The sequence below is a fragment of the Monodelphis domestica genome, chromosome 1 (genome assembly GCF_027887165.1).
Source record: "Monodelphis domestica isolate mMonDom1 chromosome 1, mMonDom1.pri, whole genome shotgun sequence".
NCBI classification, from domain to species: Eukaryota; Metazoa; Chordata; class Mammalia; order Didelphimorphia; family Didelphidae; genus Monodelphis; species Monodelphis domestica.
The window spans coordinates 10,310,982-10,338,776 of record NC_077227.1 but is presented as its reverse complement, the minus strand read 5'-3'; the positions used below and the strand labels follow the sequence as shown (position 1 = coordinate 10,338,776).

Sequence of the window (27,795 nt, the reverse complement as noted above, 5' to 3'; positions counted from 1 at the left end):
ATTTCTGATCCTCTGAACTGTGTGACCTCAGGAAAATTCCTTCCTCCCTCCCCTGAGTCTCCGTTTTCTGATCTGTAAAGTGTGTCAGATTTGCAATGTAAGAACGAATGTTAAATAAGATGCTTTTCTGCATCACGATGGGCACTTCTACCTCCGCATGTCACAGAGGCAGTGTAGCAGCACCCAAGGCCCTTGGGGGTGGGGATCTAAGACTCACGCGAAAATCTCTGGTACTACTGGGGTGGGTGTGGCCCCCCTCAGTCCCAGATTAAGTCTAGGCACCTGCTGGTGTCATGTCCACAGCTCTTCCACAAGAGGGCGCGCCTCCAGGGCAGTGGCTGGGATGTGGGATGGCAGGGAGCCATCATGCTCATTGCCAGGCTCATGGCTGGGGGCCAATTAAGACGCACGCAGTGTCCAGTGAGAGCCTTTATTCAGAAAGTTTGGGAATGGAGCTGCAAGCGGGGATTCCTGACTACATTCACAGTTGTGTGCAGAGGACAGACGGGCGGCAAAGGGCATGGGCTCAAAAGCATTTACGATGGACAATGGAGGGGCCGGCCTCGTCGTACTCCTGCTTGCTGATCCACATTTGCTGGAAGGTAGACAGGGACGCCAGGATGGAGCCGCCGATCCACACGGAGTACTTGCGCTCTGGGGGAGCGATGATCTGGTAGGAGAGACGGCAAGAACAGAGAGAGGGAACTGATGGAGAGAGGGCGCTGCCTCCAGGCCAGTGGGGCACATTCCAAGAAATATGGGATTGGGAGCCCTGGCGACCAGCTCCAGGACCCTCTTTTGCTACTGGCTACCTGCTTAACTGGGCAAGAAGGAACCTCAATTTCCTCAGCTTTAAAGTCTGGGACTATGTAGTCTCTTGAGTTCTCTTCAGGTTCTAGATCAACACTCATCTAGCCCAAACTCCTCATTTTACAGAATAGGAAACTGAGACCTAAGGCGGTTCAGGGCTTTCCTGAGTTTACACAGGCAGTCAATGGGAGAAGCAGGATTCGAACCCCTTACTCCCAGCTCCAAATCCAGGACTCCTTCTAGTGTACCATGCCTCTACTGCAGCCCTTATCTAAGGACCCTGCCAAATGTCACTGATTTCCAAAGCTATCCAAACTCCTTCAGAAGTCTGAGGACCACACACTCATTCCTTGTTGATGAAAATGACTTCTCTCAGAATAGACCTGGCATTTTCCAAAGAATCATTGAAGCTCTTTAGGCTTCAATTTCCTTATAGTGCAATGTCTCCAGTATCCTGGATTCAGATTCAGAGGAGCTGAGTTCAAATTCTACCTTGCTACTTACAGGATATATCTCCATGGATAAAATTCTCTCTCTCTCTCTCTCTCTCTCTCTCTCTCTCTCTCTCTCTCTCTCTCTCTCTCTCTCTCTCTCTCTCTGTGTGTGTGTGTGTATGTCTCTATCACTCTGTCTCTGTGTCTCTGTGTCTTTGTGTCTCTGTCTGTCTGTCTGTCTGTCTGTCTGTCTCCCCCCCCCCATTTCTGTCTCTTTCTCTCCCTGCCTTAGTTTCTTTATCTAAAAAAGAAAAGGCCCAAGTAGTCGATCTCTAAGTTCCTTTCCCATTCTCCATGTGATACTGTTAAGGTTTCTGAGAATTTCTCTTCTCATTCTGGCATGATGACAAACCATTCAGGGTCCCCTTGGTGGTTTTTGAGTTCTGCTCAGGGTGAGATTTTGCAGAGTTGGGGCTCTAGGGGCAGGGGACTGGGGGGGGGGGGCAAAACATCTTTCTTTACCTTGATCTTCATGGTGCTGGGTGCCAGAGCTGTGATCTCCTTCTGCATCCGGTCAGCGATCCCTGGGTACATGGTGGTTCCCCCTGACAGGACATTGTTGGCATAGAGGTCCTTCCTGATGTCAATGTCACACTTCATGATGCTGTTGTAGGTCGTCTCATGGATGCCCGCAGACTCCATCCCTGGGAGGAGACAGCCACAGGGGCCATGTCATTGAGGGGAGGGTGGGGGGAAGCTCTGGTGGAACAGCAAACATCCCAGCCAGAAGTGAGTAATGGGAGGAGGTTGGGAAGTCAGAGTAAGAAAAGTAAGCCTGTCCATAGACAGAGATTACAAAGTCAGAGGATTTCTTTTTACCAAAGAGCCCACCACCAAACACTTATTACATGCTTAGAGTCTTCAGAGCCCATGTGGCTACCTATGGGGCCTTGGGCATGACATTTCTCCTCTGGGGCTCAGTTCCCCACCTGTCAATAAGGTGGCTCAATTTAGTGAGCCTTGAGATCCCTGCCAGCTGTACAACAATATGTAAGATTAAAAATTTAAAAATTAAAAAAAATAAATTAAATTAAGTTAAAAAATAAAATTAAAAAAATCTCTACAATACTCCAAGGATTATATTTAATAAGATTTATTAATAATAACTTGAAACAAAAAGGAAAATCAAAAGCTAGAGAACAAGAGGGAGCTCACCCAGCAATGAACACGGGAAAAGAGAAAGAGCTAGGGCAGAGTTACAGAACTATAGGCACAAGTCACAAACACAAACGTGGGGGTAAAGAGGAAAAGGATGCTGGGAGATATAGTTCAAGGGCACACAATTGTCTAATTACACATTTGTTAAGAGCATTGGAGAGGAGGCAGCCAAATGCTAGGTGAAATCCCAAGAGGAAAGTAGCAGCAAAGGGTTGGGAGGGACATGGGGAAGCTTTCCTGGAGGGGGTGACTTGGAACTAGATTTCAGAGGTAGGAATTCAATAGGCAATGAAGGAAAGTGAGTGAATTCCCCGCAGAGGAAATAGAGCAAAGGTGTGGATACAGCAACCCCTCCAGGCAGAGGAACAAACAATCTTTTAGTTTGGCTGGAATATGGACAAGGTCAAAAAGAAGGCTTAACATTAGGATAATCCTGTTCCTTTCAAGGGAGAACAGCCACTTTTTCAATTAGACAAATCATTTCTGGATCTCCACTACATAAAAAAATTAAAAATCCCTCGATTTGTTTTATGGCTATAGAAAAGGGCACAAAACCCAAAATTAGCCTTTCATTCTCTCTTTACTACCCAGTGTATTCAGAATGGCATAGAGGAAAAAGCACTGAACTTGGAGTCAAGGAGCTGAGTTCAAATCCTACCTCTGACACTTACTGGCTGTGTGATTGTAGGTTACTCCCTTTTCCTCTATGAGCCACAGAGTCCTCAGAAAAGTGAGGATAACAATCTTTGGCTAGCTTAACCCACAAGGAAAGATACTGTGCAAATCTTGAAGCATTCCAGAAACAGGAGTCCCAATTAGCCAGCCTGACTGAGGACTAAAAAGTGGTGACTCCTCACAGCATCCTCCTCCTCATCAAGGATAACAGCAATGGTGAATATAGAGAATTGTGGGAAATAAGAATAACTAACATTCTGATAGTGCTCACTATGTGCCAAGCACTCTACTAAGCACACAAAGGAAAGGGACAAGGCTGCTGCCCAAGAAAGGCCCCAATAGAGGCTCTTACCAATGAAGGAAGGCTGGAAGAGGGTCTCTGGGCAGCGGAAACGCTCATTTCCAATGGTGATCACTTGGCCATCAGGCAGCTCATAGCTCTTCTCAAGGGAGGAGGAAGATGCAGCAGTGGCCATCTCATTTTCAAAGTCCAGAGCCACATAGCAAAGCTTCTCCTTGATGTCACGCACAATTTCCCGCTCAGCTGTCAACAAGAGTCAACTTTCAGTATTCCAGAGAGAAGAGCCCTGATGTACATGCCTAATATTAGCTCCTCTCTCTCTCTCTCTCTCTCTCTCTCTCTCTCTCTCTCTCTCTCTCTCTCTCTCTCTCTCTCTCTCTCTCTCTCTCTCTCTCCTCTCTCTCTCCTCTCTCTCTCTCTCTCTCTCTCTCTCTCTCTCTCTCTCTCTCTCTCTCTCTCTCTCTCTCTCTCTCTCTCCTCTCTCTCTCCTCTCTCTCTCTCTCTCTCACTCTCTCTCTGACTTTCTCTGACTCTCTCTGACTCTCTCTCTCTCTCTCTCTGATTCCCCCTCCCCTCTCCTTCTCTCTCTCTCTCTCTCTCCCTCCCTCTCTCTCTCTCTCTCCTCTCTCTCTCTCTCTCTCTCTCTCTCTCTCTCTGACTCTCTCTGACTCTCTCTCTCTCCCTCTCTCTCTCTCTCTCTGATTCCCCCTCCCCTCTCCTTCTCTCTCTCTCTCCCTCTCCCTCTCTCTTTCTCTCTATCTCTCATGACACCATGAGGCCAAGTACATGGAGATGTTTCCCTTCCTTCCCACAGAGGAAATGAACCCTGAAAGTGGGGAGGGAAATAATAGTAGCCAAGCTTAGCTCTTTCTTTGCAGAGTGGGGAACCATGGATGCAGAACACTGCATAAACTGTAAGACTTCATGTATTGATGAGTTTTTCTCAGTTGCTTTTTCCCTCCCCTCTTTCCTGGTCATTCTTTGTTACAACAAAGGTCTGGGAGGGAGGGCGGCACACAGATATTGGGGAATGACGTCAATCCAAGAGACAAAGATGTCAATAAACATTTAATTCTTTTTCCATAGTGGCGAAGGAGTCGAGGCAAGTGTTCCATACCAGTAGTCACAAAGGAGTAGCCCCGCTCGGTCAGGATCTTCATGAGGTAGTCGGTGAGATCACGGCCAGCCAGATCCAGACGCATGATGGCGTGGGGCAGAGCATAGCCCTCATAGATGGGCACATTGTGGGTGACACCATCTCCAGAGTCCAGCACGATGCCTGAGAAGACAGCCACAGAGAGGGGCATCATCATGGGGAGCTTAAGAAGGGAGTGGAGGCCCTTTCTCCTCCGATGGAATACTTTTAGCCCAGGCCCTTCACTGGTCAGAGCTTTGTTTTCCAGGTGGATCTTGAGGCCAGGCATCAAGCTTTTTACGCCTCGTGAACAACTCATCCTATGTTTCTTGACTTGAATTCCTTAAGGCTCTCTATCTGTCAGTGTGGACAGTTTATTCACTAATGCAGATTACTACCCCTCTACAGCTTGGTGGACTACCTTTCTGAATTGCTCTGGCCAAAAACTTCTGCTGCTGCTCTTTGAATGGTGCATCTAGAATTGGGATCCAGGGCTGGGGGGAGCCTCCAAGAGCTCAGCCTCTCCTCTAGGACACAATGGGCTATTGGACAGGTACACTATGGGAGATTCCCATGTGTAATTATAGCCAATATAATAAGAATTGTCCCTTCCTCCAAACTGGCTACTTGGTCCCTTTTGTTCACCTACCAGTTGTACGTCCAGAAGCGTAGAGAGACAGGACAGCTTGGATGGCCACATACATGGCTGGCACATTGAAAGTCTCAAACATAATCTGAAAAAAGTGAAAACTTCAGTAATGGTCATTTTCTTTTTCTTTTTAACCCTTACCTTCTGTCTTAGAATGAATACTTAATGTCCATTTCAAGGCAGAAGAGCAATAAGAACTAGACAATTGCGACTAAGTGACTTGCTCAGGGTCATACTGTTAGGAAGTGTCTGAGTCACATTTGAACTCAGGATCTTCCATCTCTAGGCCTGGCTCTATCTATCTACTGAGCCCCCTAGCTGCCCTTTATCATAGTCATTTTTTTTTCAAGTGACCATGAGTTATTTGATGAAGAAAAACAAAAAGAACCAATCTCCCTTCCCTGGGGATAAAATGAGATCTCCAGGAGGGGCAGAGGTGATTGTTTTATCTTTTCACATTATGTGAGGTCATTAATAAATGTTTCTTGAATTGAATTCAAGATGCATTTATTATAAATATTCCAGGCACTCTGCCAGGTCCTGGAGTGAATTGGTAGGGGTATTTTAACAATTCTTTCACTATCATCCTTAGTTTTCTGGCCAACCAAAGTGGGGAGGGGGTAGAGAACATGTTCCCTGCTCCCAGCTCCCTCCCAGCCTTGGAGAATACAGTGGTGTGGAACTGGAGTGAGTGCTCGAAAGACAAAGGCCAAGTATCTAGAATGTGTAAAATTTCAATCTGAGGCAGCAAACCACCCAGTGATGACTACCAAGCATCCACCCTCCTGTTCTGGGAACTGGACCTGCCTACCATGGTCAGGTGGGAGCCAGGGGTTGAGGGCCAGCTGACAGTCTGTGTCTAGCTGAGTTACCCTTGCTCCCCTGCCACAAATCCCAGTTCATAAGATCTATCACTCTCGCACAAAAGACTGAATGAAGGGTCCCAGGCTATCCTGTACCTGGGTCATTTTCTCTCGGTTGGCCTTGGGGTTCAGGGGTGCCTCAGTGAGCAGAGTAGGATGCTCTTCTGGGGCCACACGCAGCTCATTGTAGAAGGAATGGTGCCAAATCTGCCAGGAATCAGGAAAGAGAAAAAAAGAAATCAGGAGTGATTGTCAGCTGCACAACCTTAGGAGATCCTGATGGGGCCCCAGGGGGCAGGGAAGTGCCCCATCTAATCTTGGCATCACCATTGGGCTTTAAAACAGGCTGTCATGTAGTATGGCATAAAGTGAGTAGGTGGTAGAAGTATTGATCCCATTTTACAAGTGAGATTTTGTGCTTTGTTTTCCCCATTGGGTTCTAAGCTCTGTCTCCTGCTTCTTGTTACAAGGTAGCACCCTATGAATGGGGAGGAAGGCACATGTTGCCAGACACAGTCAACAGGTTGATTAATTTAGCTCAGTTTTACTACTTTGTTACTAGAGAGTGTACTATTAAAGAATGGAGTGGAATGAGTCATTGGGAGGTTAGAGCATCAACTCAACATTTAAGTAAATAAAAACAAGATTGGAAGCTCCAAGTGGGCAGGGGCTTTCTTCTTTGTGAACCCTCTAACACCTCCCAAGACCTCACACATAGTAGCACACCAATCATTTATTAAGCTTAAACGTTAATGATTATTTTATTATTATACTGTGCTAGATGCCATGGGTAAATTGACCAAAAAAAAATACATTTCCTTCCCTCTAAGAGCTAAATGTTCCCCTATTTTGGATGACCCTGTGATCTCCTGCTTGTGGTCATTCCCTCTGGAGAGGCAGATAGCAGCCCATCTGCTGCCTGCCATCCTGGGCCAGTCTGATCTATGCCTAAGGCTGAACAGAGCTGACACTTCATCAATGACCCTTAAGTGAAGACATGGAAGAGTGGATGCTAGAAAGGGGGGAGTCATGCTCTAGGAGGGGGATTTTCTTTGTGTTTAGTTATCTCTGTATGTGTTCTATCCCTCCCAAGAGAACCAAGTCCTTCAAAGCCTGTTTGACTTTTGTGTTGCACCCCAAGAACCCAGCCTCATTCTGGATTCCCATGAAATTTTACAAACACTCATTGAGTTGAGTTGAACAAGGTGGACTTCCCTTGAGAAATCTTTTCAAATGACTTTCACTGTCAGCTAAAGACTGGTCCAGTGGCAGGCCAGGAGCCAACCAGCCTAGAGACCAGAGCTAAAATAAACCTGCCCATTCACAATGGGCCGAGCCCTCAGTGGAGCTGCCAGTACCTTCTCCATGTCGTCCCAGTTGGTGATGATCCCATGCTCTATCGGATATTTCAAGGTCAAGATTCCTCTTTTGCTTTGCGCTTCATCCCCTACGTAGCTGTCCTTTTGGCCCATGCCCACCATCACCCCCTGAGAAGTACAAGGAAGGGAAAGTTATTCTTGGAAGACCTCTGGATGAAGTTTCATGCAACAACCCCTGGGTAAAGTCATTAGCCCTAAACACCTTTCCGGTTGTGTTCTACTAGGTCAATGAGATGCCTTTGAGAGCCTGGGGCATCTCAGTCTCACAACAAGGCATCAGTGAAAGGCAGTGGAACCTCTCTAAGGAAGGACATTTCAATCCCCAATTCCAAAGGGAACAGGGTCATCAGATGCCTCTGGACTCTTATGAGCTCCTGAAAAAGCTATGGGGCATGTGGAAATGGACGTGACTGAAAGGAGGAGGGCCAGAACAATTCCCCCTGGAACTCAGACGGCCCCTGATTAGCTACTGCCATCAAATACTGGGATGTGCTTCCAGCCCTGAGCATGGACGACACCAAGAGAGAGCATGCCCACGTCAGAGCCTCCAAATCTTGTTGGAGTGTGTGGCTGGGGCAGGAGGTTTTTGTGCTCAACATTAGTCCCAATCTTCAAGTCAACTCTTTGTCACTGTTATACAACCAGCTGCACTGACCACATTGGCCACCATGGCAGCCCCAGATAACAAAAATACTGCAAAGTCAGGGTTGGAAATCTAGAACTGGGGTGGGGAGGGACCATTAAGACCAGGTAATCCAAATCCTCAATTTTTCAAATGAATAAACCGAGATCCACGAGCAGGAAATTACTTTCCCAAGGCCAACATTGAAACGCAGGCCTTGAGTCTTATGTGTTATGTGGCATGACAGTGATCCTGGGTTCTTATTGACCCCAGGAATGTAATGTAATGATATAAAGAAAAGATATTAATCCCAATATATAAAAAATCTTTCTCTTAAATATAGATATTAGGGGGCAATGTTCTGATACCAAGATCTAGAACCATTCCATTGATCATGTCTCTAGCTAGGATCAGGAACTCTTTGTGAGGAGGGAGCAGAGGCCAAGCTTACCACTCAGATCAGTAGCTTCTGCTGAACCTGCAGGTACAGAAATACTACCAGCAACATCCTTACATGGGCTTACTCTGCTGAGGCCTCTATGGGGATCTCCATAGCACGGCCATATTTAGGGCTGCCCCAGGATGTCATAGTAGGAGTATTCATAGGAAAAGAGAATTCTCTGGAGGCTCAGGCCTAGTGCAGATGTGCTGCCTTCCTGCCCTAGGAGTCCCACCTGATCCCATCCTTTCCTCTCCAACCATTATTTCATTCATCATGCTCAGAGTTGCAATGGGCTGATCAGCTCCTCCCAGGAAAGGGCTGTCTTGCTTGTCTTCCTCAAATACCTGAGCCCTACTAGAGACAGAAATCTTGGCGACCTCCCCCAGTCCAGCCCTGAGCTGCCCCTGGACCATTCCCATGCCCTGGTTGTGCTGATTCACATTGCCTCTTGTGCCTGCTCCATTCATGAATGGTGTTGGTCCCCTGATGACTTCCTCAAACGTTTTGCTTTCTCTCTCTCTGTTTTCTCTCTCCCTCAAAACCAAAATGATGTTGCACGTGGCTATCTTTTGTCAATGCACAATAACATGACTGTTAAGTCAGCTCTTCAGGGTGAGGAAAGTGGGTTTCCATAGCTAGGAGAGGGCCAAGTAAATTGGAAGAATCTGTAAATGTTTTTGGTGGTGACTGTGATGCATGCAGTGTCAGAGAGTGAGGGAGGAGACGATAGGATGAAAAGCTCCAGTTAATCCCTGGCTAACATGCATCTGCTAGGCACTGACCTACCTCAAATGGGCTGGCTGCACTCGCCAGGTAATTTAGAAATAAACCCCCAAATCAGCTAGATTCCTGGAGGCAGAAGTTGGAAAGCGTCTGTGTGTCTCTGTGGGTTGCTGAACACGTCCACATTTCACAACTGGCCAACTAGCAGCCCATCTCATACCTGGACCAGAATCCCCTCTGAAACTCCCAGAATGACCATCCAGCTTGGAGCTCCCCAGGGGTGAAGAAGCCAACTCCCCCTGGTCAGACGTTTTCCCCAACACTAATCCCAATCCCCTCCTCTTCAATCCCTTGACCTTCCAGGCATTGTCCCAGTTTTCCCCTCTGGGGCCAAGAAGAGGTCAGATTGCTACTTTGGATCTATGGGAATGTTTGAAGCCCTTCACTCTCCCTGATAGGCAGAGAGGCCTTTACTCACTTGATGCCTGGGACGCCCTACGATGGAAGGGAAGACAGCTCTGGGGGCATCATCCCCAGCAAAGCCTGCCTTACAGAGCCCAGAGCCATTGTCGCACACCAGGGCAGTGCTGTCCTCCTCTTCACACATCTTCTACAGCTATTGTGTTCACACAGTCCTACATGGAGAGAGAAGAAACCCAGCCCATCTGTCAATGATCAGCCTCAGGGCAAGTCACGTGATGGGCACCAAGTGTCCTTTTCACTAGCCATACTGGAATGATGGACCAGACCTGGATGGGAGTAAGTCACAGGCGGATTGAGCAGACCCCAAATCAGCCTCAGGACCTACCTCACAGCTAGGAAGGACCTGAGAGGTCAACCACTTCAGTATTGGCCATCTAGCCTTTTTGGTGAGGCAACCCTCCACACGTGGAGAATCAACAAAGGGAACAAAAGTCTTGGGAGTCAGAAGTCCTGGCTGTGGCTCCCGGCTTGAAGATTTACTAGCTGTGTGAATTCAGAGATGAGTCACTGTGATTTCAGTTTCCTTACCTTAAAAATGGGGTTAAGGATGCTTCCCTTCAAGAGATGTAGTGGGGAAAGCACCTTGTAAACTTGAAAGCCCTCTAGGAAAGAGCCATTCACAACATTGTTTGTAGCCATGAAAAACACCTGGCCACAAGACCTGATTCGCTATTTCCCTCTTTTTTTTTCATTTAAAGAAATACTCCAACAAATAGCCAGGTGACTTTAGAATATGGGGAAAGAAAGAAAGAAAGAAAGAAAGAAAGAAAGAAAGAAAGAAAGAAAGAAAGAAAGAAAGAAAGAAAGAAAGAAAGAAAGAAAGAAAGAAAGAAAGAAAGAAAGAAAGAAAGAAAGAAAGAAAGAAAGAAAGAAAGAAAGAAAGAAAGAAAGAAAGAAAGAAAGAAAGAAAGAAAGAAAGAAAGAAAGAAAGAAAGAAAGAAAGAAAGAAAGAAAGAAAGAAAGAAAGAAAGAAAGAAAGAAAGAAAGGAAGAAAGGAAGGAAGGAAGGAGGTAGGGAGGAAGGAGGTAGGGAGGAAGGAAGGAAGGAAGGAGGTAGGGAGGAAGGAAGGAAGATAAAGTTTAGTGTTTGGAAACCAATACATGTATAAAAGGCAGAAAAACGTATTTTTTAAAAAGTAAAATCTCCTCTAAATTATTCCATTTCAGACCCTGATTTCTTAGTGTGTGAAGACTCTGTGTGCCAATGCAGATGAGCTCCTATTCTGAGTCCTGGAGACCTGCCTGAGGCATTGCAAGGTGATATGTCCTGCCCCAGATCACACAGCTAAGATGTGTGAGAAGCAGAATTTGAACCCAGGTTGTCCTGATTCAGCAGGCAGCTCTCTAACCATCATGCCACATTACCTTTCCATCTAAGTACTGAAGAAGTCATTTTAATGTTGTATCCTTCACCTTGACTAAACCAGGTCAATTTAGCAGCAAAAAAATTAAATTCATTTCAACCAACATGACGAAATGCCCACCAAGAGACATACAAAGTTGAGACCAGACATGGCCCTTGATCATCTCCAGTCAAGTAGGACATGTGTCAGGCACAAACAAAACATTCTATGTGATCCAACTGTGAGACTGGGCACTGGCTGGGAGGGAATCAGTTCTGGCTACCTGGAGTAGGTGGCATGGATATTGGACCCTGGAAGCTAAATAATGAGAAAACCAATGAACACCAGGATTCAGACTGTTCCAGGCACAAGAACAGCCCAAGCAACACCCTCTGAGGATGTATTTTCTTATCTGAGCATCTGCCGTTCATCCTTGCAGGACAGAGCAATTCCCTGTTAGAATGTAAGCCCAGTGTGAGTAAGGATGGTTTTGTTCATGGTCTCTGTTTCACCAGTAACTAGCAGGGGGCAGCTATGTGGCACCACAATGGATAGAGTGCCAGGTCAGGCTAAGAAGAGTTCAAATCCCACCTCAGATACTTCCTAGCTGTGTGACTCTGAGCAAGTCACTTCACCCTGTTTGCCTTGGTTTCCTCATCTGTAAAATGAGCTGGAGAAGCAAATGACAAACCACTCCAGGATCTTTTACAAGAAAACCCCAAACGGTGTTACAAAGAGCTGAAAATGACCAAATAACAACAGAGGTATTTAATCAATGCTTGTTTGTTTAATAAATGACTGATATTCTTCCCACTTCATTAAAATCCCAAGCTAATGGCAGGATAGCTCAATAAACTTTCAAGGAGCAGGAATAGAGTGGGGCCAATGACAGGGCCAGAATGGACCATGAAGTCCATCCTCCTCATTTTAAAGATAAAGAAAGCAAAGTTCAGAGAGGGGAAAGGATTTGTCTTTGGTGGTACAGCAAGTTAGTGGCGAGTCATGCCTAGGATCCAAAGCTCTTGACTTGCAGATCATTACCCCTCCCACAATACTGGACAGGAATAGAAAAGAGATACATGCAAAGGCTTGAAAACAGAAAAAAAAAAAGTCTTGCCACTAATACCATAGAATTCAGGTTTTGGCAGGTCATAGAATCCTAGCTGGAGAGCTGGAAGGGACCTCAGGGTCATCTAGTCCAGCAGAGGAGGAAATGGAGGAAGAGCTGGGTTTAAGTGACTTTAACTTCATAAAGATGGGATTTGAACCTAGGGTCTCTAATGCCAAAGTCAATGCTCTTTCTTTAAGCATTCTTCTCTTTAAGCAGGATGGGCTACCAGTGACTTGGTTAAAGTGACTTTTGGGAAGACCACTTTAATGTAAAAGTCACTCAGTTTGGGGAATGGGATAATGATGGGTTTCATAGATCCAAAAAGTGGTCCCAGAGGGAGCCAGAAGCCTGAAGCTTTAGGAGCACTTCCTTTCACAAGATAATTTTTTTTAAACCTTTACCTTCCATCTTGGAATCAATACTAGGTATTGGTTCCAAGGCAAAAGAGTAATAAGGGCTAACCATGAGGGTTAAGTGACTTGCCCAAGGTCACACACCTGGGAAGTGTCTGAGGCCAGATTTGAACCTAGGACCTTCCATCTCTAGGCCTAGATCTCAATCCACTGAGCTACCTAGCTGCCCCCACAAGATAATTAAAAAAAAATTCTTCTGGATCAGTCAGTTTAGGATCAGGGTTAAGTATAAGAAAGAAGGAAGAAGAAATGAGGAAGAGGAGAAGGAAGGTGGGAAAGAAAAGGATGGAAGGAAGGAAAAAAGGAAGGAAGGAAGGAAGGAAGGAAGGAAGGAAGGAAGGAAGGAAGGAAGGAAGGAAGGAAGGAAGGAAGGAAGGAAGGAAGGAAGGAAGGAATAAAGAAACAAAAATAAAAAGAGAGAAGGGGAGGAAAAAAGAAAGAAAAATAAGAAAAATGAAGACAAGGAGAAAAAAAAGATGAAGATAAAAAGAAACCAAACAAGCAGCAGGAGAGAGTGATCTTTCTAGTTTAATCTCTCAAAATTCTTCAGTACTTTGTGAGAATAAGTAAAAATTCTGCACATTCAGACAATATGTCCTCAGCATTCACTAGGTGCCAGCAGGCATTAGGCTGGAGGCTGGGGAAAACCTCCAGTATCACTACAGTCACTGCCTGTTTTATACATGCCCAGCCAGTGTAAGCTGGGGGGGGGGGGGGGGGGGGGAGGGGGCATTGTTGCATTGTTTCACTTCTGTCTTGCTGTACCCATCATTTAACACAGATCTAACATGTAGACTTATGGACTAAAGAAGATACTAGTAATAGTAACAGTTGACATTTATATAGATAACTCAGTTCATCTGTCTGGGACAAGCTCAGCACATATTATTACACCCATTTTACTGACCGGGAAACTGAAGACTGGCCAAGATGACAGTGGTAATAAATAGGCAGCAGACCCAAGGTCTGAAGCCACAGCAAAGGGGTTCTTGCCCCTGCAGGAGAATCAGCCCCCAGAGAAATAGACTTGGACACATTTCCCTTTGAGAATATCCTTTTTAGGAAAAGCACTGGGTTTCCAAAATACCCTCAAGAACCTCCGGGCTCCTTTAATGCTTTGTTGCCCTTCCCCATCAAACTCCCCTCCACAACGCTGCCCGCTCCTCCGTGCCCCACTTCCTGGCTCACCCAGGACTACACTGGTAAATGTTTAACAATCAACTGTCACCCCCAAGAGGATGCCCCACTTTTTAGTTGCACCTTCATTATTAGTATTTTCCCTGCCACTTTCCTAGGTCTAGACAGCCCTACACCACACCCTAATCAAGTGCTGATTTGCCAGCATCCCAGGCTTGACTGGACACCGGCTCCCTCCCTCACTGGCCCCAGCCCTGCCCCACTTCCTGGCTAGATCTGATCCGCAGAGGAAGAGAACAGAGGGAAGATCCTGGGCTCCCGGATTCAGGTAAAAGGCCCATTAGCATCTTCTGGCCCAACCCCATCATTGTTCAGATAAGGAAACTGAGGTACCCAGGTGTGTGGTGCGGATTTTCCCAGCGTCACAAAAGCCCAGAGTGGCTCAGGATTCAAAGGCTACACACACAGACACGGCAGACTCACACTAACCCTCACACACACACACAGGACGGGGAACTCCAAATGAAAATACTTTGTGGAATTGTGAGAGCCAAGGCTCATCCCCAAACACTGCAGTCGCCTCCTTGTATTTCCCCCTTTTAAACATGTGTTGTTGCCAGGCATGCCTGGGGGGGGGGGAGGGCTCTCTCCCCAAGGAAAGGTCTATTCTAGAGCAAAAGGCATGGATTAAACCTTTTAGAATCTTTATGGAAATGAGAACGCCTCCATTTCCGTGCCTCTTTACGACTTACAAAACACTTCCCTGATCATTACAAAGCACTTCCCTGATCAGTCCAGTCTGTTTGGGAGTGGATACATTTTACAGATGAGGAAACTGAGGTTCAGAGAGGTCAAGAGATTTAAACCTGGTCACACAGCTAGCAAGTACCAGCCCCTCCCTCTGCCCTTCTTCCCTCCCCAAGCCCTGCCCGGGATGTCAGAGCAGAGCTCCAAGGAAGGGCCCTCCGGGTCAGGTTGCTGCAGGGTCTATGTGCTGTCCAGCCACCCCAGAGAATTCAGGAAAGGCCAACCTCACAAACAACATTCAGGGAGTTTTATTGGCGAGGCAGCTGGGGAATGAATGGCTCCTTGAAATGGGCTGGACTAGGATCGCAGGGCAGAATGGCAGGTTCGCGCCCGGTCTCCGAGCCTTAGCCACTGTGTGATGGGGAAGAGCCCCCGCTTCCTCGGCTACAAGATAGGACTGCTGATCTGGGTTCCCCGGGGTCCTCCCGAGGCTCTCCCGAGCTCTGGTCGCTGTCCAGTAAAAAAGGGGAGGGGCGAGGGGCGCCTCCAGCCAGGCGTTCACTGAGCGGGGCAGGGCTGGAGCTAACCTGAATGAGCGGGGGCGGGGGCGGGTTTGGGCCCAGCCACTTCCTAATTAGGCAATCCGCGCTGAAATCTCGGCTTTTGGAACCAAGTTCCAGGGCAGGGGGTGGAGGGGTGGGGTTACTCCAACCAACTGGAGCTCAGCCTGTGCCAGAAAGCCCAAGGGGAGGGGGGGAGGGGGGATGCAGAGGAGGAGGGGAGAGGGGTGGGGTGGGGAGGGGGCAGGCTGGGGAGGAGGGGAGGGAATGCTGCATGAAGCCCCAGGCTTGCCAGGCTCCAAAAGCAAACCATATTTAGGCATGAAGTGGGAAAAGGGAGAAAGAAATCAACTCATGAAAAAGGCCAAGGTCTGACTTGCTGCTCAGGACTGCCCTGCCCTGTCCTGGGCCAGTCTAGCCACCCATCAGGAGTCCCAATGTCTAGGAGCAGGAGCCCAACCAGGCCCCCTGCAGGAGTGAGCCACCACTCTTCCCAGGAAGCACCCAAAGGAGCATCACAGGATGGGCACAGGAGCCTCAGGGGAGAGCTATCCAGCCCCTTTGTTTGACAGGTGAGCCCTGCCATTTATGGACCAGGGCTGGAACCCTGGATTCCACATCCATTGGCCGCCTCCCTTCTTGTACAGTGTCTAACCTCATCCACAACACTTAGCGTTTGAGTCGTTTATAGCTGTGGGGGACATCAGAGACCAGGAGAGCTGGTCCCCTTATTTTACAACTGGAGAGACTGAGGCTCAGCCAGGGCAGGTGGCTTGCCCAAGACTGAACAGCCAGAGGCAGGGCTGGGACTTGGGGCTTTGGATAGGAGCTCAGGACCCAGGGCTTCCGATTCTCCAGATTCGAGGCTAGAGACTCCAGGGGTCTCCTACCATCTGACAGGCATGCAGGGCTTGCAAACCACTCCACATAGTTATGAGAAGGATTTGCCCCATTTTACAGATGAGCTCAGAGAGGTCCCACCACCAGAAGCCAAGCCTGGCTGAATGTTCGCCATCCACCTCCTAGGAACTCGCAGTCATTCCTGAGGGCTTAAAAGCTTTCCAGCCACCTCGTTCTCATCATCTCATGGGAGCCCCTGGCAGCCTGGTAGGGTTGGGTACCACGACAACTAGGATTCCCATTGGGCAGAGAGGACGGGAGGGTCCTCGAGGCTCTGTGACTTCCTTGCTCAGCCACACAGTTAGGAAGTGCCCTGGTGGGATCTGAACACAAGCCCAGCACTCTAACCACTGGCTCCCTGGCACTCCCTTATGGAGAGATGCCAGCCTAGTAGAGGATAGATCCCGGGACCTCTACCAGACAGCAGGGACAGAGACGAGCCCTTCATGTCCAGAAGCCGGGGGAAGGCCAGCCCCAACGCCAGATTGGTGGAAGCTTCTCTGCTCAATGTAAGCCTCAGCCTGACTGAAACCCAGTGGAGGGGGCGGGAGCCTTCCCTGAAACCTCAGCCAGCCTCCACACAGCTGGCTGCATTCTCTGCTCTCTGCTGGCAGCCGCTCTGGAGATGTACAGCTGCCGTGCATGGCCCAGCCCCACCTTCCTTGCCCCCAGACCATCCTGGCCAAAGTCCCCAAGTCTCCAGGACTCACTCCCCCCACACTCATTTTCCCAGTGAAACTCCATGCAGACACCCAGCATGTGAATGCTCTCCCCCACCCATCCCTGCCCCTGCCCCGGCCCCAGCCCCGGCCCCTGGCCTCCAGGGGTCCCCGAGTCCCCCTCCCGGGCCGATGGCACTTACCGGGACCGAGCTTGGCTGCTGGGCTTGGCTGCTCCTCGGGAAGGGTGTTTGTCCTGGAAAGCTGAAGGCGCTTAGGTTATATAGTCCCTTGGCCTGCTCTCCTCCCACTGGCTTCCCAAACAAGGAACAGAGACAGGCTTGAGCCTCATCTCTCCGGCTAACACAGCCATATAGGGACCTCAGAACTCAAACCTCTCATCTGGGTGGCCCAGGGCCCGGGTCTCTGCTTCTGCATTCCGCTGCCATGGGAGCACAGCTGGGCTGGCAGGCAGCAGCATCCACCAAGCCTGGGGAGACACTCCCAGAGCGGGGTCAGAGCAGGGAAAGGGGGCGTCCCATAGGGTAAACAGGCCACAGAGAGGTCCAGGACTCAGCATGCCAAGCTTCCCCCTGAAATCTGGGGGGCTTCAACTGGCAGATGGGGCTAAGATGGGGGGGGGGGCTCCAGCTATAATAGTAGCCAGCCTTCTCAGAGTGCTTCATCTCATTTGATCCTCAGATGGCCATTGTGAGGCAGGTGCTAGTATCATCCTCGTTTTACAGATGAGGAAACTGAGGCCCCGAGAGCTTATACACCTTGCCCGGGTCACCCAGCTCCACAGTGGCTGAGGGAACATTTGAATTGAGGTCTTCCTGACTGGTAACGCCAGTGTTCTGCCATTGCACTACCTGGCTGCCTGCTTCAAAGGTGACAGTGGCTCATGAGGGCAGCAGATTGTTGTTGCTCTTCTTTCTCTTGGGCAAAGGGAGATTTCTCATGACTTGGCCTGGTCAATGGCTCTTTTTACAGAGAAGTCCCCTTCCACTGGCCTCATTTGTATTCCCTTGTCACATGGTTTGAGCCTGCTCTGCTTTGGGATTTCTGATTTGCAAGCTGAGTGTGGATGGAGGTGGGCATCTTTCACCGAATCCTAGTGGAGGCAAAGGCATTCCCTGTTCAATTTACTTGGAGAGAGCGTCTAAGGAGGATGTCAGGAAAGGCCCATTGGGCCACCCAAGAGCAGTGGGGCTGAACTGCCCCCACGAGCTCACATATTAAGCAGTACTCGCCGAGCCATCGATGTGATTGGAGGCTCTCGGCACCATATGCATTCATGCATAGAAGCAGACGCTACTGCGCATTTTTATGACAGTGACACTGCACAGACATGCCAAGAAGCTATTTGGCCCCCTCGTGGAAAAGCCACAGCCGGGTGTCATGCACCACACTGGCTTCCCACTAGACTTGGCATTCAAAGCTACTTCACACAGGACATTGGCCCATGATTGAGGCTGGAAATGTTGAAGGAAGGATGGCGACAGAAGCCATCCGGATTCCTCCACAGCAGCTGTCCCATGCACGTGCGTGTCTGACACAGCAGAGTTGAAGAATTCTTCAGGAACCAGGGTACGAGATGTCAAGAATGAGAAGGAAGCTTGAACTGCAAAATTTCAAAGGAAAATTGTACCAAACTACCAATATATAAAGCTAGCACCAAATAAAACCCCACAAAAATAAAAAACCTAAACAACAAACCGAGTCACCAAAAATTCAGATCGCTCTTCTCTAAAGATGTGGGCAATAACTTTCTGATTTGTGTGGGGATTACCACATCCTTGAGGGTTTCAGTTCAACTAAGCAATAAGCTAAAAAAGCCCATTTTTTTCTTCTTACCAAAAAGCCAACAAGTTCATTTTGCACAAATAATTGTGCATTGCATGATCTGGAATTAGACTGTAAATTCCTTGATGGCAGGGACTATCTTTTGTCTCTTTTTGTATCCCTTAGCACTTAGCACAATGCCTGGCAAATAGTAGGCACTTAACCCAGGTTTATTTATTGATTGATTGAAAAGACAAAATCATAAAGAACTGATCTTAGAGCCAGGAAGACTTGATACTAGTCCAGCCCCTACCACATACTGGCTATGAGACCCTGGGCAAGACAGATAAGCTCTGGGCCACTGTCTAAGCCTCTACATCACAGAGATGGTGTCAACCTGCATTGACAAAAGGAATTTACTCACCTGGGAGTTCCTAATACACAGCTCCAATCCTTGCCTTTACATGAATGGATAGATGCTGTTCATCCCTTTGCCACTCATTTGTGTGCTCTTCCAATTGCTTGTCTTTTAGGTTGTTGAGAGAAATATTATTTTTGCATTCTATGATGGTATTCTTTACATTTCAAGGGGAAAAGGAACAAATATTTATTAAGTACTTACTATGTACCAGGCTCTGTGCAAAACACTTTACAGATATTATCTCATTCAATCAATAATAATAATAATAATAACAAAATAATAGTTAACATTTATATATATATAGCACCTACTATGTGCCAGATTCTTTGTGAAGTGCTTTACAATTACAATGTGCCCTCCACATGGAGACCTTCCCAATCACAGTTTCAATATATCATGGGTGGGCATAAGAAATTAAATGGAAATATGGAGAGAATTTTGTGGGAGCCACAGATGACATGTGAAAGCCAGCGGACAACACAGGAAAAGTTTAGAAACTCAGAAAAGCATAAAAGTCTATGCCCAAAAGTTTATCCCAAATTTTACAAAAAGGGACTGCAAACACTCCATAAAAGAAAAAAGGGGGGGAATAGACTTCTCTGGTACAAAGGGACGGCCAAAATTCTTATGTAGATTTTCCAAATGGAGGGGGTCCTGTGCCCCTAACTCTCAAGATATGAAGGGATACCTGTATTAGTCCATTTGATTCTCACAACAGTCAATTAGAGTCCACATTTTACAGATGAGGAAACTGAGGCAAACAGCAATTAAGAGACCTTGCTTGGAGTTACACAGTTAAAGCTAGTGTCTGAGGCGAGATTTGAACTCATGTCATCCTAACTCTTGGCCATCACTATGGCTCCTATTTGTCCCTTTGAGCAATGTTGAATTGGTAAAAAATCTTTCCTTTAGCAGAGTAGGTGGTGATCACTCTAACTTTAATAGAATTCTTCATAAGTTTCAGTGCTCTCACAATGCTACCTAAATTCATTTACTTACTTAGTGCCACACCAATCAAACTGCCAAAGAGTTGAGGAAAAATGATAATAATACTCATCTGGAAAAACAAAAGTCAAGAAAATAAAGGGAATGAATGCAAAACAAAAATGAAGGAAAGTAACTTAGTAATACCGTATTTCAAACTATGTTACAAAGTAGTCATTATTAAAACAATCTGGTACCAGATAAGCATTAGAAGAGATTAGGTTACAATTCACAGCAGTAAATGGCCACACTGATCAAGTGTTTGATAAACCCAGAGCCAAGCTTTTAGAGCAAGAATTCACCATTTGCCTAAAGTTGCTTAGAAAATTGGAGAGCTGTTGGGCAGAAACTAGGCTGTAGTCGAGGAATACCTCCTCTTTTCTTTATTTATATTTGCTTAAGATAAAGTTGTGGACTTGCTTGTCTTTGCTTCAGACAAAGATGAGGATTGACCTTCACCCATCCTGGGACCAAGGATGGAACAGTAAACATGAAGGCTGCGGGATAACATTTATGAGAGGCAAATTGCGATTAGGTGGGCGCCTATCCCCTTGTCTGCCCCTCTTCCCCTTGTTTGTATTTGTAATAAACGAAGAATGTAGGTTAACCTTTGAACACCTACCTATCCCTGGACCTAGGTTAGGGTTTCTGGAATGAAGAATCATAAATTCCTGTGGGTTTTGTCTAAGTAGTCTTTGCCTATAAAAGTTCTGTGTGAAGCAAATAAAATTGGCACTATTTCTCTCTTTTCATATAGTGTCCATTTCTTCTTTTGTTACTCTTCATTTTTCGTTACCCCAAACAGGATGTCACAGGACTGGCCGACCCTGTGGATGAGTCTTGTAAGCCTTAGAGTCTTACACTAGGCGTAGACAAACATCTTACAACTTACACCGAATGAGTTCAAAATGGACAAAAGATCTAGGCATAAAGGATGACATCACAAAGTCAGTTAGGGTAGTTTGGGAAATGGTACCTGTCAGATTTACAGATAAGAGTTTATATTCAAATAAGAGTTAGAGAGGATGATAGAAAGTAAAAGGGGTAATTTTGATGACATGAAATTAAAATGTATTTGCACAAACAAAACCAATACAGCTGAAGTTAAAAGGAATACAGGAAGTTGTGGGGAGGAAAGAAATGTACAGCAAATTTCTCTGCTGAAGACTTCATTTTTCAAATATATAGAGAACGTTTCAAATTTATAAAAATAAGAACCATCTCCATTTAATAAATGATTAGAGGATATTGAATAGACAATTTTCAGAAGAAATCAGAACTATCAATAGTCACATGAAAAAATGCTCTGAATCACTGTTGATTAGAGAAATGCAAATTAAAATGACTCTGAGGTACCACCTCACACCTATCAGATTGGCTAATATGACAGAAAAGGAAAATGGCAAATGCCAGAGAGGATGTAGGCACATAGGGACACTGATGCACTGTTGGTGGTGTTGTAAACTAGTTCAACCATTCTGGAGAGCAATTTGGGATGATGTTCAAAAGTCTATAAAATTGTGCATATCCTTTGATCCAACCATATCATTACTAGGTCTATATCCCAAAGACATCAAAGAAAAGAGAAAAAGGGCCCATATGTACAAACACCTTTATAGCAGCTCTTTTTGTGGTGGCAAAGAATTGGATATTGCATGGGTGTCCATCAACTGGGGAATGACTGAACAAATTGTGGTACATGATTGTGATGTGATTCTATTGTGCAATAAGAAATGACAAACAGGATGACCTGGAAAGACTTACATGAACTGATGCAAAGTGAAGTGAGCAGAACCAGGAGAACATTGTTCACAGAAACAATATTGCATGATGATCAACTATGAATGACAGCCATTTTCAGCAATACAATGATCTAAGACAATTACAAAGGACCAAATACTAAAAGGACACTATGCATCTCCAGAGAGATCTAATGAATTCTAAGTACAGCTTGAAACATATTTTTCTCAACTTTCTTTATATTTCTCACTTGTTCTTACTTTATTTTAACAGTTGTAAAGATTAAAATTTATGGAATATGGGGAGACTGCGGTATGAGGTAGAAATTAGTTCTCTCTGCAAGGAGTATTATATTTTTTAGAGGTTTATTAAAGGCTAAAGATTAAAGAATATACAAGTAAGAAACATGTGCCTAGGCCAGAGGCCTAGACAAAATAACCTCACATCACGCAAGAGACTCGCCTGCTCCAAACGGAAGTCCAAAAGAGCCGAGAGCCCCTCAAAAGCCTTTGAATCAGTTTAAATCCCTTCTCGATCTTGGCCCAGGTAAGATTACAAGGCATTCTAGGGAAGTGGAGCAAAGGCTCATGGGGATTGTAGTCCTGTATTCGAGTCTATTTTTTACACAGCATGGCTAATATGGAAATAGGGCAACTAGGTAGTACAGTGGAAAGAGTCCTGGGTCTGAAATCAAGAAAACTCATCTTCCTGAGTTTAAGTCTGGTCTCAATACTGTATATTTTTTCCAAGACAGAAGAGTGGTAAGGCAATGTGGGTTAAGTAACTGGCCCAGGATCACACAGTTAGGAAGTATCTGAGGCCAGATTTGAATCCAGGACCTCCCATCTGGAGGAAATCTGGTCTCAGGCTTTAACTAGCAATGTGACCTTGGGAAAGTCACTTAACACTGTCTCAGTTTATTCATTTATAAAATGAGCTGGAGAAGGAATAGCAAACCAGTCTAGCATCTTTGCCAAGAAAACCTCAAGGGAGTGAGGAACGAGTCAGACTTAACAGAAATGGATGAACAACAACACGGAAATACATGACTACACATGAATAATTGATGTCATATTGCTTGCTTTCTCAGTGGGTGGGGGAGAGGTGAGAAGGAGGGGCATGATTTAGAAATAGCCAGCAAGTGATGAGGTGGCCTGGTTCCAGGTTCCTGGGCCCCAAAGGCAGAGGAGAATGATGATCCAGGTTTAGTGGAGTTAGCCCATATTGGTAACAGCTGGAAAGAGCTTGACCACTTTAGTCCTATGTCAAAAATATCAGCTTTTTTTAACTGGCCAGTAGTTTGACACAAGCCACCTAGCTCAAAGCTCAAAGCATGTAACAGAATTCAGAATTGGATTTCTTCCCATTCTCTTAAAAAAACAACCCAGCATATCCCTTCCTTGTCTAATTATAGCTTTCTTTGGTCGCCATATAGGGCGCATCTCCTCTAAAAGATCCCTGTCTTAAATTCTGCCCATTTGGGCCTGGACTGGCCATACTAATAAGGACAAAGATTGGGGGGGGGGCACAACTTAGAAAACTCAATCCTGTCCTCCAGTCTCAGTTCTATAATCATGGAAGAAAAGGGACCAGAGTCCCATGTCACCCAAGGGCTCTCTTACACCCCAGCACCCAGTCATCTGAATGAGAAATGGGCATCACCATCAGCCAGAAACATTAAAGCTGAGACAGCGGGTATTGAGAGCTGGTAGCAAGTAGCCAAATGCCCAGTGGCAGAATCTAGGAGCTGGATGGAAGAGGCAGCAATGTCCCCTTACCGTTTTCCCTGTTGCCTTCCATAGGGGTCTGAATAATGGTAGGGGGGTGTAGGGACAAAGGTCCCTGAATGCAGCTCGTTCTTTCTCTGTGGGTGCTGATGGACTGAGTTCAAGGCATTGCTGCTTACTCTGGGCCTTAAGTCTTCCCTCCCATTTCAGTGTTTTCTGTAGGCAGAACCATAGAGCAGGGAGTGAGAAAACTTGACCAATATTATCTCTAAAGGAGAACTACTTTGTAGTGGGCTTGGTTAGGGGAACTGGGATGGGATTAGTATCCTTAATGACATTGGGGCAGGTAGGAGATTCCTCCTTCCTTCATATCCCTTCCCTAGCCTCAACATGGCAACCCATCACCTTCTACAACTCTCCAAATAGCTTGTATAGACCTAGTTTTTGCCATGTTGTCTCTCACATTAGACTGTGAGTTTCTTGAGGGCAAGAACTGTGATTATATCCCCAGGGCTTAGCACAAAGCCTGGCATATGGCTGGTGTTTGGCAAACATTCATTGGTTGGTCTTCTGGTTGATTGAGAAAGCAGGAAAGAGTATACCATGTGATAGAATAGCATGAAGATGGCCAGAGAGCAGCTTGCTGAGCTTGGGTTAAGCTTGCCATGGCAAACTAACTGGTCAGAAGCTCAGAGTCCCAGGGAGAGACTTGAGGAAGGGAACTGGAGCACCACTTTGGAGTGAAGCATCATGGCATGACTGAAGATGGCCAGAGGGCTAGAGGAATCAACAAAAGCCCTATCCTATAAGGGACCTAGAGGCAGAAGGAATGTCAGAGACCCATTTGGCTGGTTTTTGTTGGAGAACATTAAAGCAGACCCCATTCTTATAAGGTCTGTTTTAATAAGTTATATTTTGATCCTCTCTGAAAGATCTGCCTTAATAAATTCCACTGTGTTCCCTCTCTAAAGGGCCTGCTTTAATAAATTATGCTACGATCCCACCTCTCTGAAGGGTCTGCTTTAAGTTTCTCTGTATTCCTCTCTCTCAAAAGAGTCTGCTTTAATATTACTCCATACTTTCCCCTCTCTGAAGGATTTGCTTTAATAACTCACTCTGTTCCTCCCTCTCTGAATTCTCTTCCCCCTCTTCATTGTTGAAGACAGAAAGACAGAAGACAGAAAGTTGCCTCCTAGGTCTGAGAGAGTGACAGGTATGAAGTCTCTGACCGGGTGCTTTCCTCTCAGCATCACAGGTCAACTTGAATTTTCTTGGGAATATCTTTGTTGGGAGAAGGAATATAGACAAAGTCAAATCATATGCAAGTCTACAATAGAGACTTTTCCCCAGTTTGTTATGGCCCATGTAGAATTTCCCCAAACTAAGAGTTTCATTTTCTAGCTGTAACCAGCTGTTGGCCAGTATCAAGTTCCTAAATTGGTCGGAAAATGCATATGTCCAGCTGGGTACATATCCATGTGTACACACAGACAGCTTTGAGAAATTGTCACCCACAAAAGATGAGAAAATTCAGGAGACGGGAAGAACTGAGAAGGAAACAGCAGAATGGAAAGTGAAGTTCAGGAACTGGAGGGCCTCGACATCTCAAGACAACACAAGCCCCAACAGCCCAGTACAATGGAATTCAGTATAATTCAATGCAATGCAAAATTCACCACAATCGGATCCTTCAATTTTTCAGAGACCCCATGATCTCACTGATATGGTTACTCCCTACAATAATGACTATCCCAACCTGTCTACACCTTCTCAGCCTGAGCTAGTTTTGTCCATTCCCTTTCATAACAAAAACATAGGGACCTCACCCATCACGCTGGAGGTTTCCTCTAGCTCTTGTCAATTGATAAGCACTACTATGTGTCAGGAACTGTGCTAGGTGCTGAGAATGCAAGGAAAGGGCTTTTGCTAGTCCCTGCCCTAAAGGAGCTTACATTCAAATTGGGGAGGCAAGATAGATAGATAGACAGACAGACAGATGTATACATACATAGATGGAAGGTGAGGGGTAGGAAGAGAGGGATGGATAGATGGATGGATGAATGGATAGATGGATAGATAGATAGATAGATAGATAGATAGATAGATAGATAGATAGATGGATGGATGGATACATACATAGAAGAAAGGTGAGGGGTAGGGAGAGAGAGGGATGGATGGATGGATAGATATGTAGATAGACAGACAGACAGATATATATATATATATATAGATAGATAGACAGACAGACAGATGTATACATACATAGATGGAAGGTGAGGGGTAGGAAGAGAGGGATGGATAGATGGATGGACGAGTGGATAGATGGATGGATAGATAGATAGATAGATAGATAGATAGATAGATAGATGGATGGATGGATACATACATAGAAGAAAGGTGAGGGGTAGGGAGAGAGAGGGATGGATGGATGGATAGATATGTAGATAGACAGATAGATAGATAGATAGATACATACATACATACATACATACATACATACATACATAGATGGCAAGTGAGGAGTAGGGAGAGAGGGATGGATAGATGGATAGATAAATGGATAGATGGATAGACAGTCAGATAGCAAAACAGACATAGATAGACAGACAGACAGATGGATACATACATATATAGATGGAGGGAGAGGGGGAGGGAGGGAGGGATGGATAGATGGATATATGGACACATAGCTAGACAGATAGATACATGGATTCATAGATAGATAAGAATATACAAGATAAATGAAGAATAGATGGAAGGTCACTTAGAGAGGGAAAGACATATCTTCACATCAAAAAGACAACAATGGAACTCATTCATGGAGCAATCCATTGATTGTGACTCTGTTCCTCTCACATGACTTGGTCAATCTCCTTTTTCAGTCCTGCATCTCTCTAATGATTTCATCTTCCTTATCACTTCTCTTGCTCAGTTCTTGCTTGAAAATCTCTTGCAATGTACTTACTATCTATTCTTCCATCGATCTTTGTGGGACCTTTAAATTGAACCTTTTGGAGTCTTTGGAAGGAATTCTGCAAATCCCAGCCACATGGCATTGCTGAAAGATGTCGCTGCACTAAAGATGGTGGAGGGAGATGTGTGGCATCATTAAAAGTTCCTCACAATTCTCTAATCTACTCTGCTCCACCTCAGTTCTGGGCCCTGCCCACTTGGGTATCCACCCAAGATATTTGATAGGTCTGGGCTATCCATGCAAATGGCCTACTAGACAAAAAGCACTCTTCATCCACTGGGTCTTTCCTGTGTGGATAATTAACTAAGTACAACCCAGGTGCTCCTGCAGTAGAATTTGAATACAGATGGTTCTGTCTCCCAAGGCCTCTGCCTGGGAAATAACAAGGATTCCTCCTGCTCCTCCTTCTCCCTTCAGCACTAATCCATTCTGGTGCAAAAGAGTAGATTGACTTCATTGGCTTCAGGAGAAGACTTAGAGTCAATTGGTACCCCTGGTGAGAAGACACAAGGGATGCCAAGGATAGGACAGGGATAACTAGAAGCTTCTTCTCTGATGCCCCCATTGGTATTAAGTGGGAATCCTAGAGGAAGCAAGGCCCCTGGAATAGCGGGTTTTAAGTAAGAAGGTCTGGATTCAGATATTGACTCTACCACTCACCTGTTCTTTGATCTTGGATAAGCCACTTCTCTTATGCCTCAGGTTCCTCATCCACAAAATGGAGTGGTTGGATTACATCACCCATAAGGTCCTTCTTCATCTTAAATCTAAATAGCAGATTATAGCCTAAAGGCTGGTTCTATGGGCAGCTCTGTGGCATAGTGGATAGTCAGGAAGACCTGAGTTCAAGTTGTAAAAATTAAATAATAATCTCTAATAATAAAAGTATTATATTTTACAGAGGTTTATTAAAGATCATTAGAAATCAAGGAATAAAGAGGGAAATTTAGCCTTAGATATTTCCTAGCTGTGTGACCCTGAACAAGTCACTAAATCCTGTTTGCCTCAGTTTCCTCCCCTGTCAAATGAGCTGGAGAAGGAATAACAAACCACTCCAGTATCTTTGCCAAGAAAATCCAAAGGGGGTCACAAAGAGTTGGACATGACTAAAGTGGCTGAACAACAAGTCTTATAGACTTAAAACAAGCCATTCTACTGCTCTGGCCCTGTTTCCCCCTCTGCACCATGAGCAGTTTGGTCCAAGGATCTCTTCCAGTTCTAGCATTCCATGTCTCTGCAGAGACTTAGGCAGGTAGTTTTTCTTCGAAAGTTTTTGCTTTAACAAGTGACACTAACCAGGGAGAATGTGAGTTTCACAAGCTGAAAGGAAATAAATGGCTCTCCAGCCCATTAATAGCCTCATTGTCTGGCTAGAGATTTATGGTTTGTTGGCTCCATCCAAGACTCTCCAGTGGGTGAAGGAAAGCAGTTAACTGAATGAGCCGCGTTTGTGTATTGGGGAGTGTGCAGGAGAGCAGCCAGTTATCCACTCAGGCTATAAGCCAAGGGTTCTGTATCCACACAGTCAGACAATTAGTAGGGCAGGAGCCCTTGACGGCTG

General features: G+C 45.8%; 1 protein-coding gene across 1 annotated transcript; it reads right to left on the bottom strand.

The window, feature by feature from the left end:
- Positions 1-416: 416 nt before the first annotated feature.
- On the bottom strand, positions 417-17,090 carry ACTA2 (actin alpha 2, smooth muscle). Its single transcript, XM_056795431.1, has 9 exons — positions 16,807-17,090; positions 9,730-9,886; positions 7,444-7,572; positions 6,182-6,292; positions 5,223-5,307; positions 4,556-4,717; positions 3,490-3,681; positions 1,767-1,948; positions 417-670 (listed from the first exon to the last, which is right to left on the bottom strand). The coding sequence occupies exons 2-9, from the start codon at positions 9,856-9,858 to the stop codon at positions 527-529; spliced, it is 1,134 nt and encodes a 377-aa protein (XP_056651409.1). The 5' UTR covers positions 9,859-9,886; positions 16,807-17,090; the 3' UTR covers positions 417-526.
- Between the last annotated feature and the right edge of the window lie 10,705 nt (positions 17,091-27,795).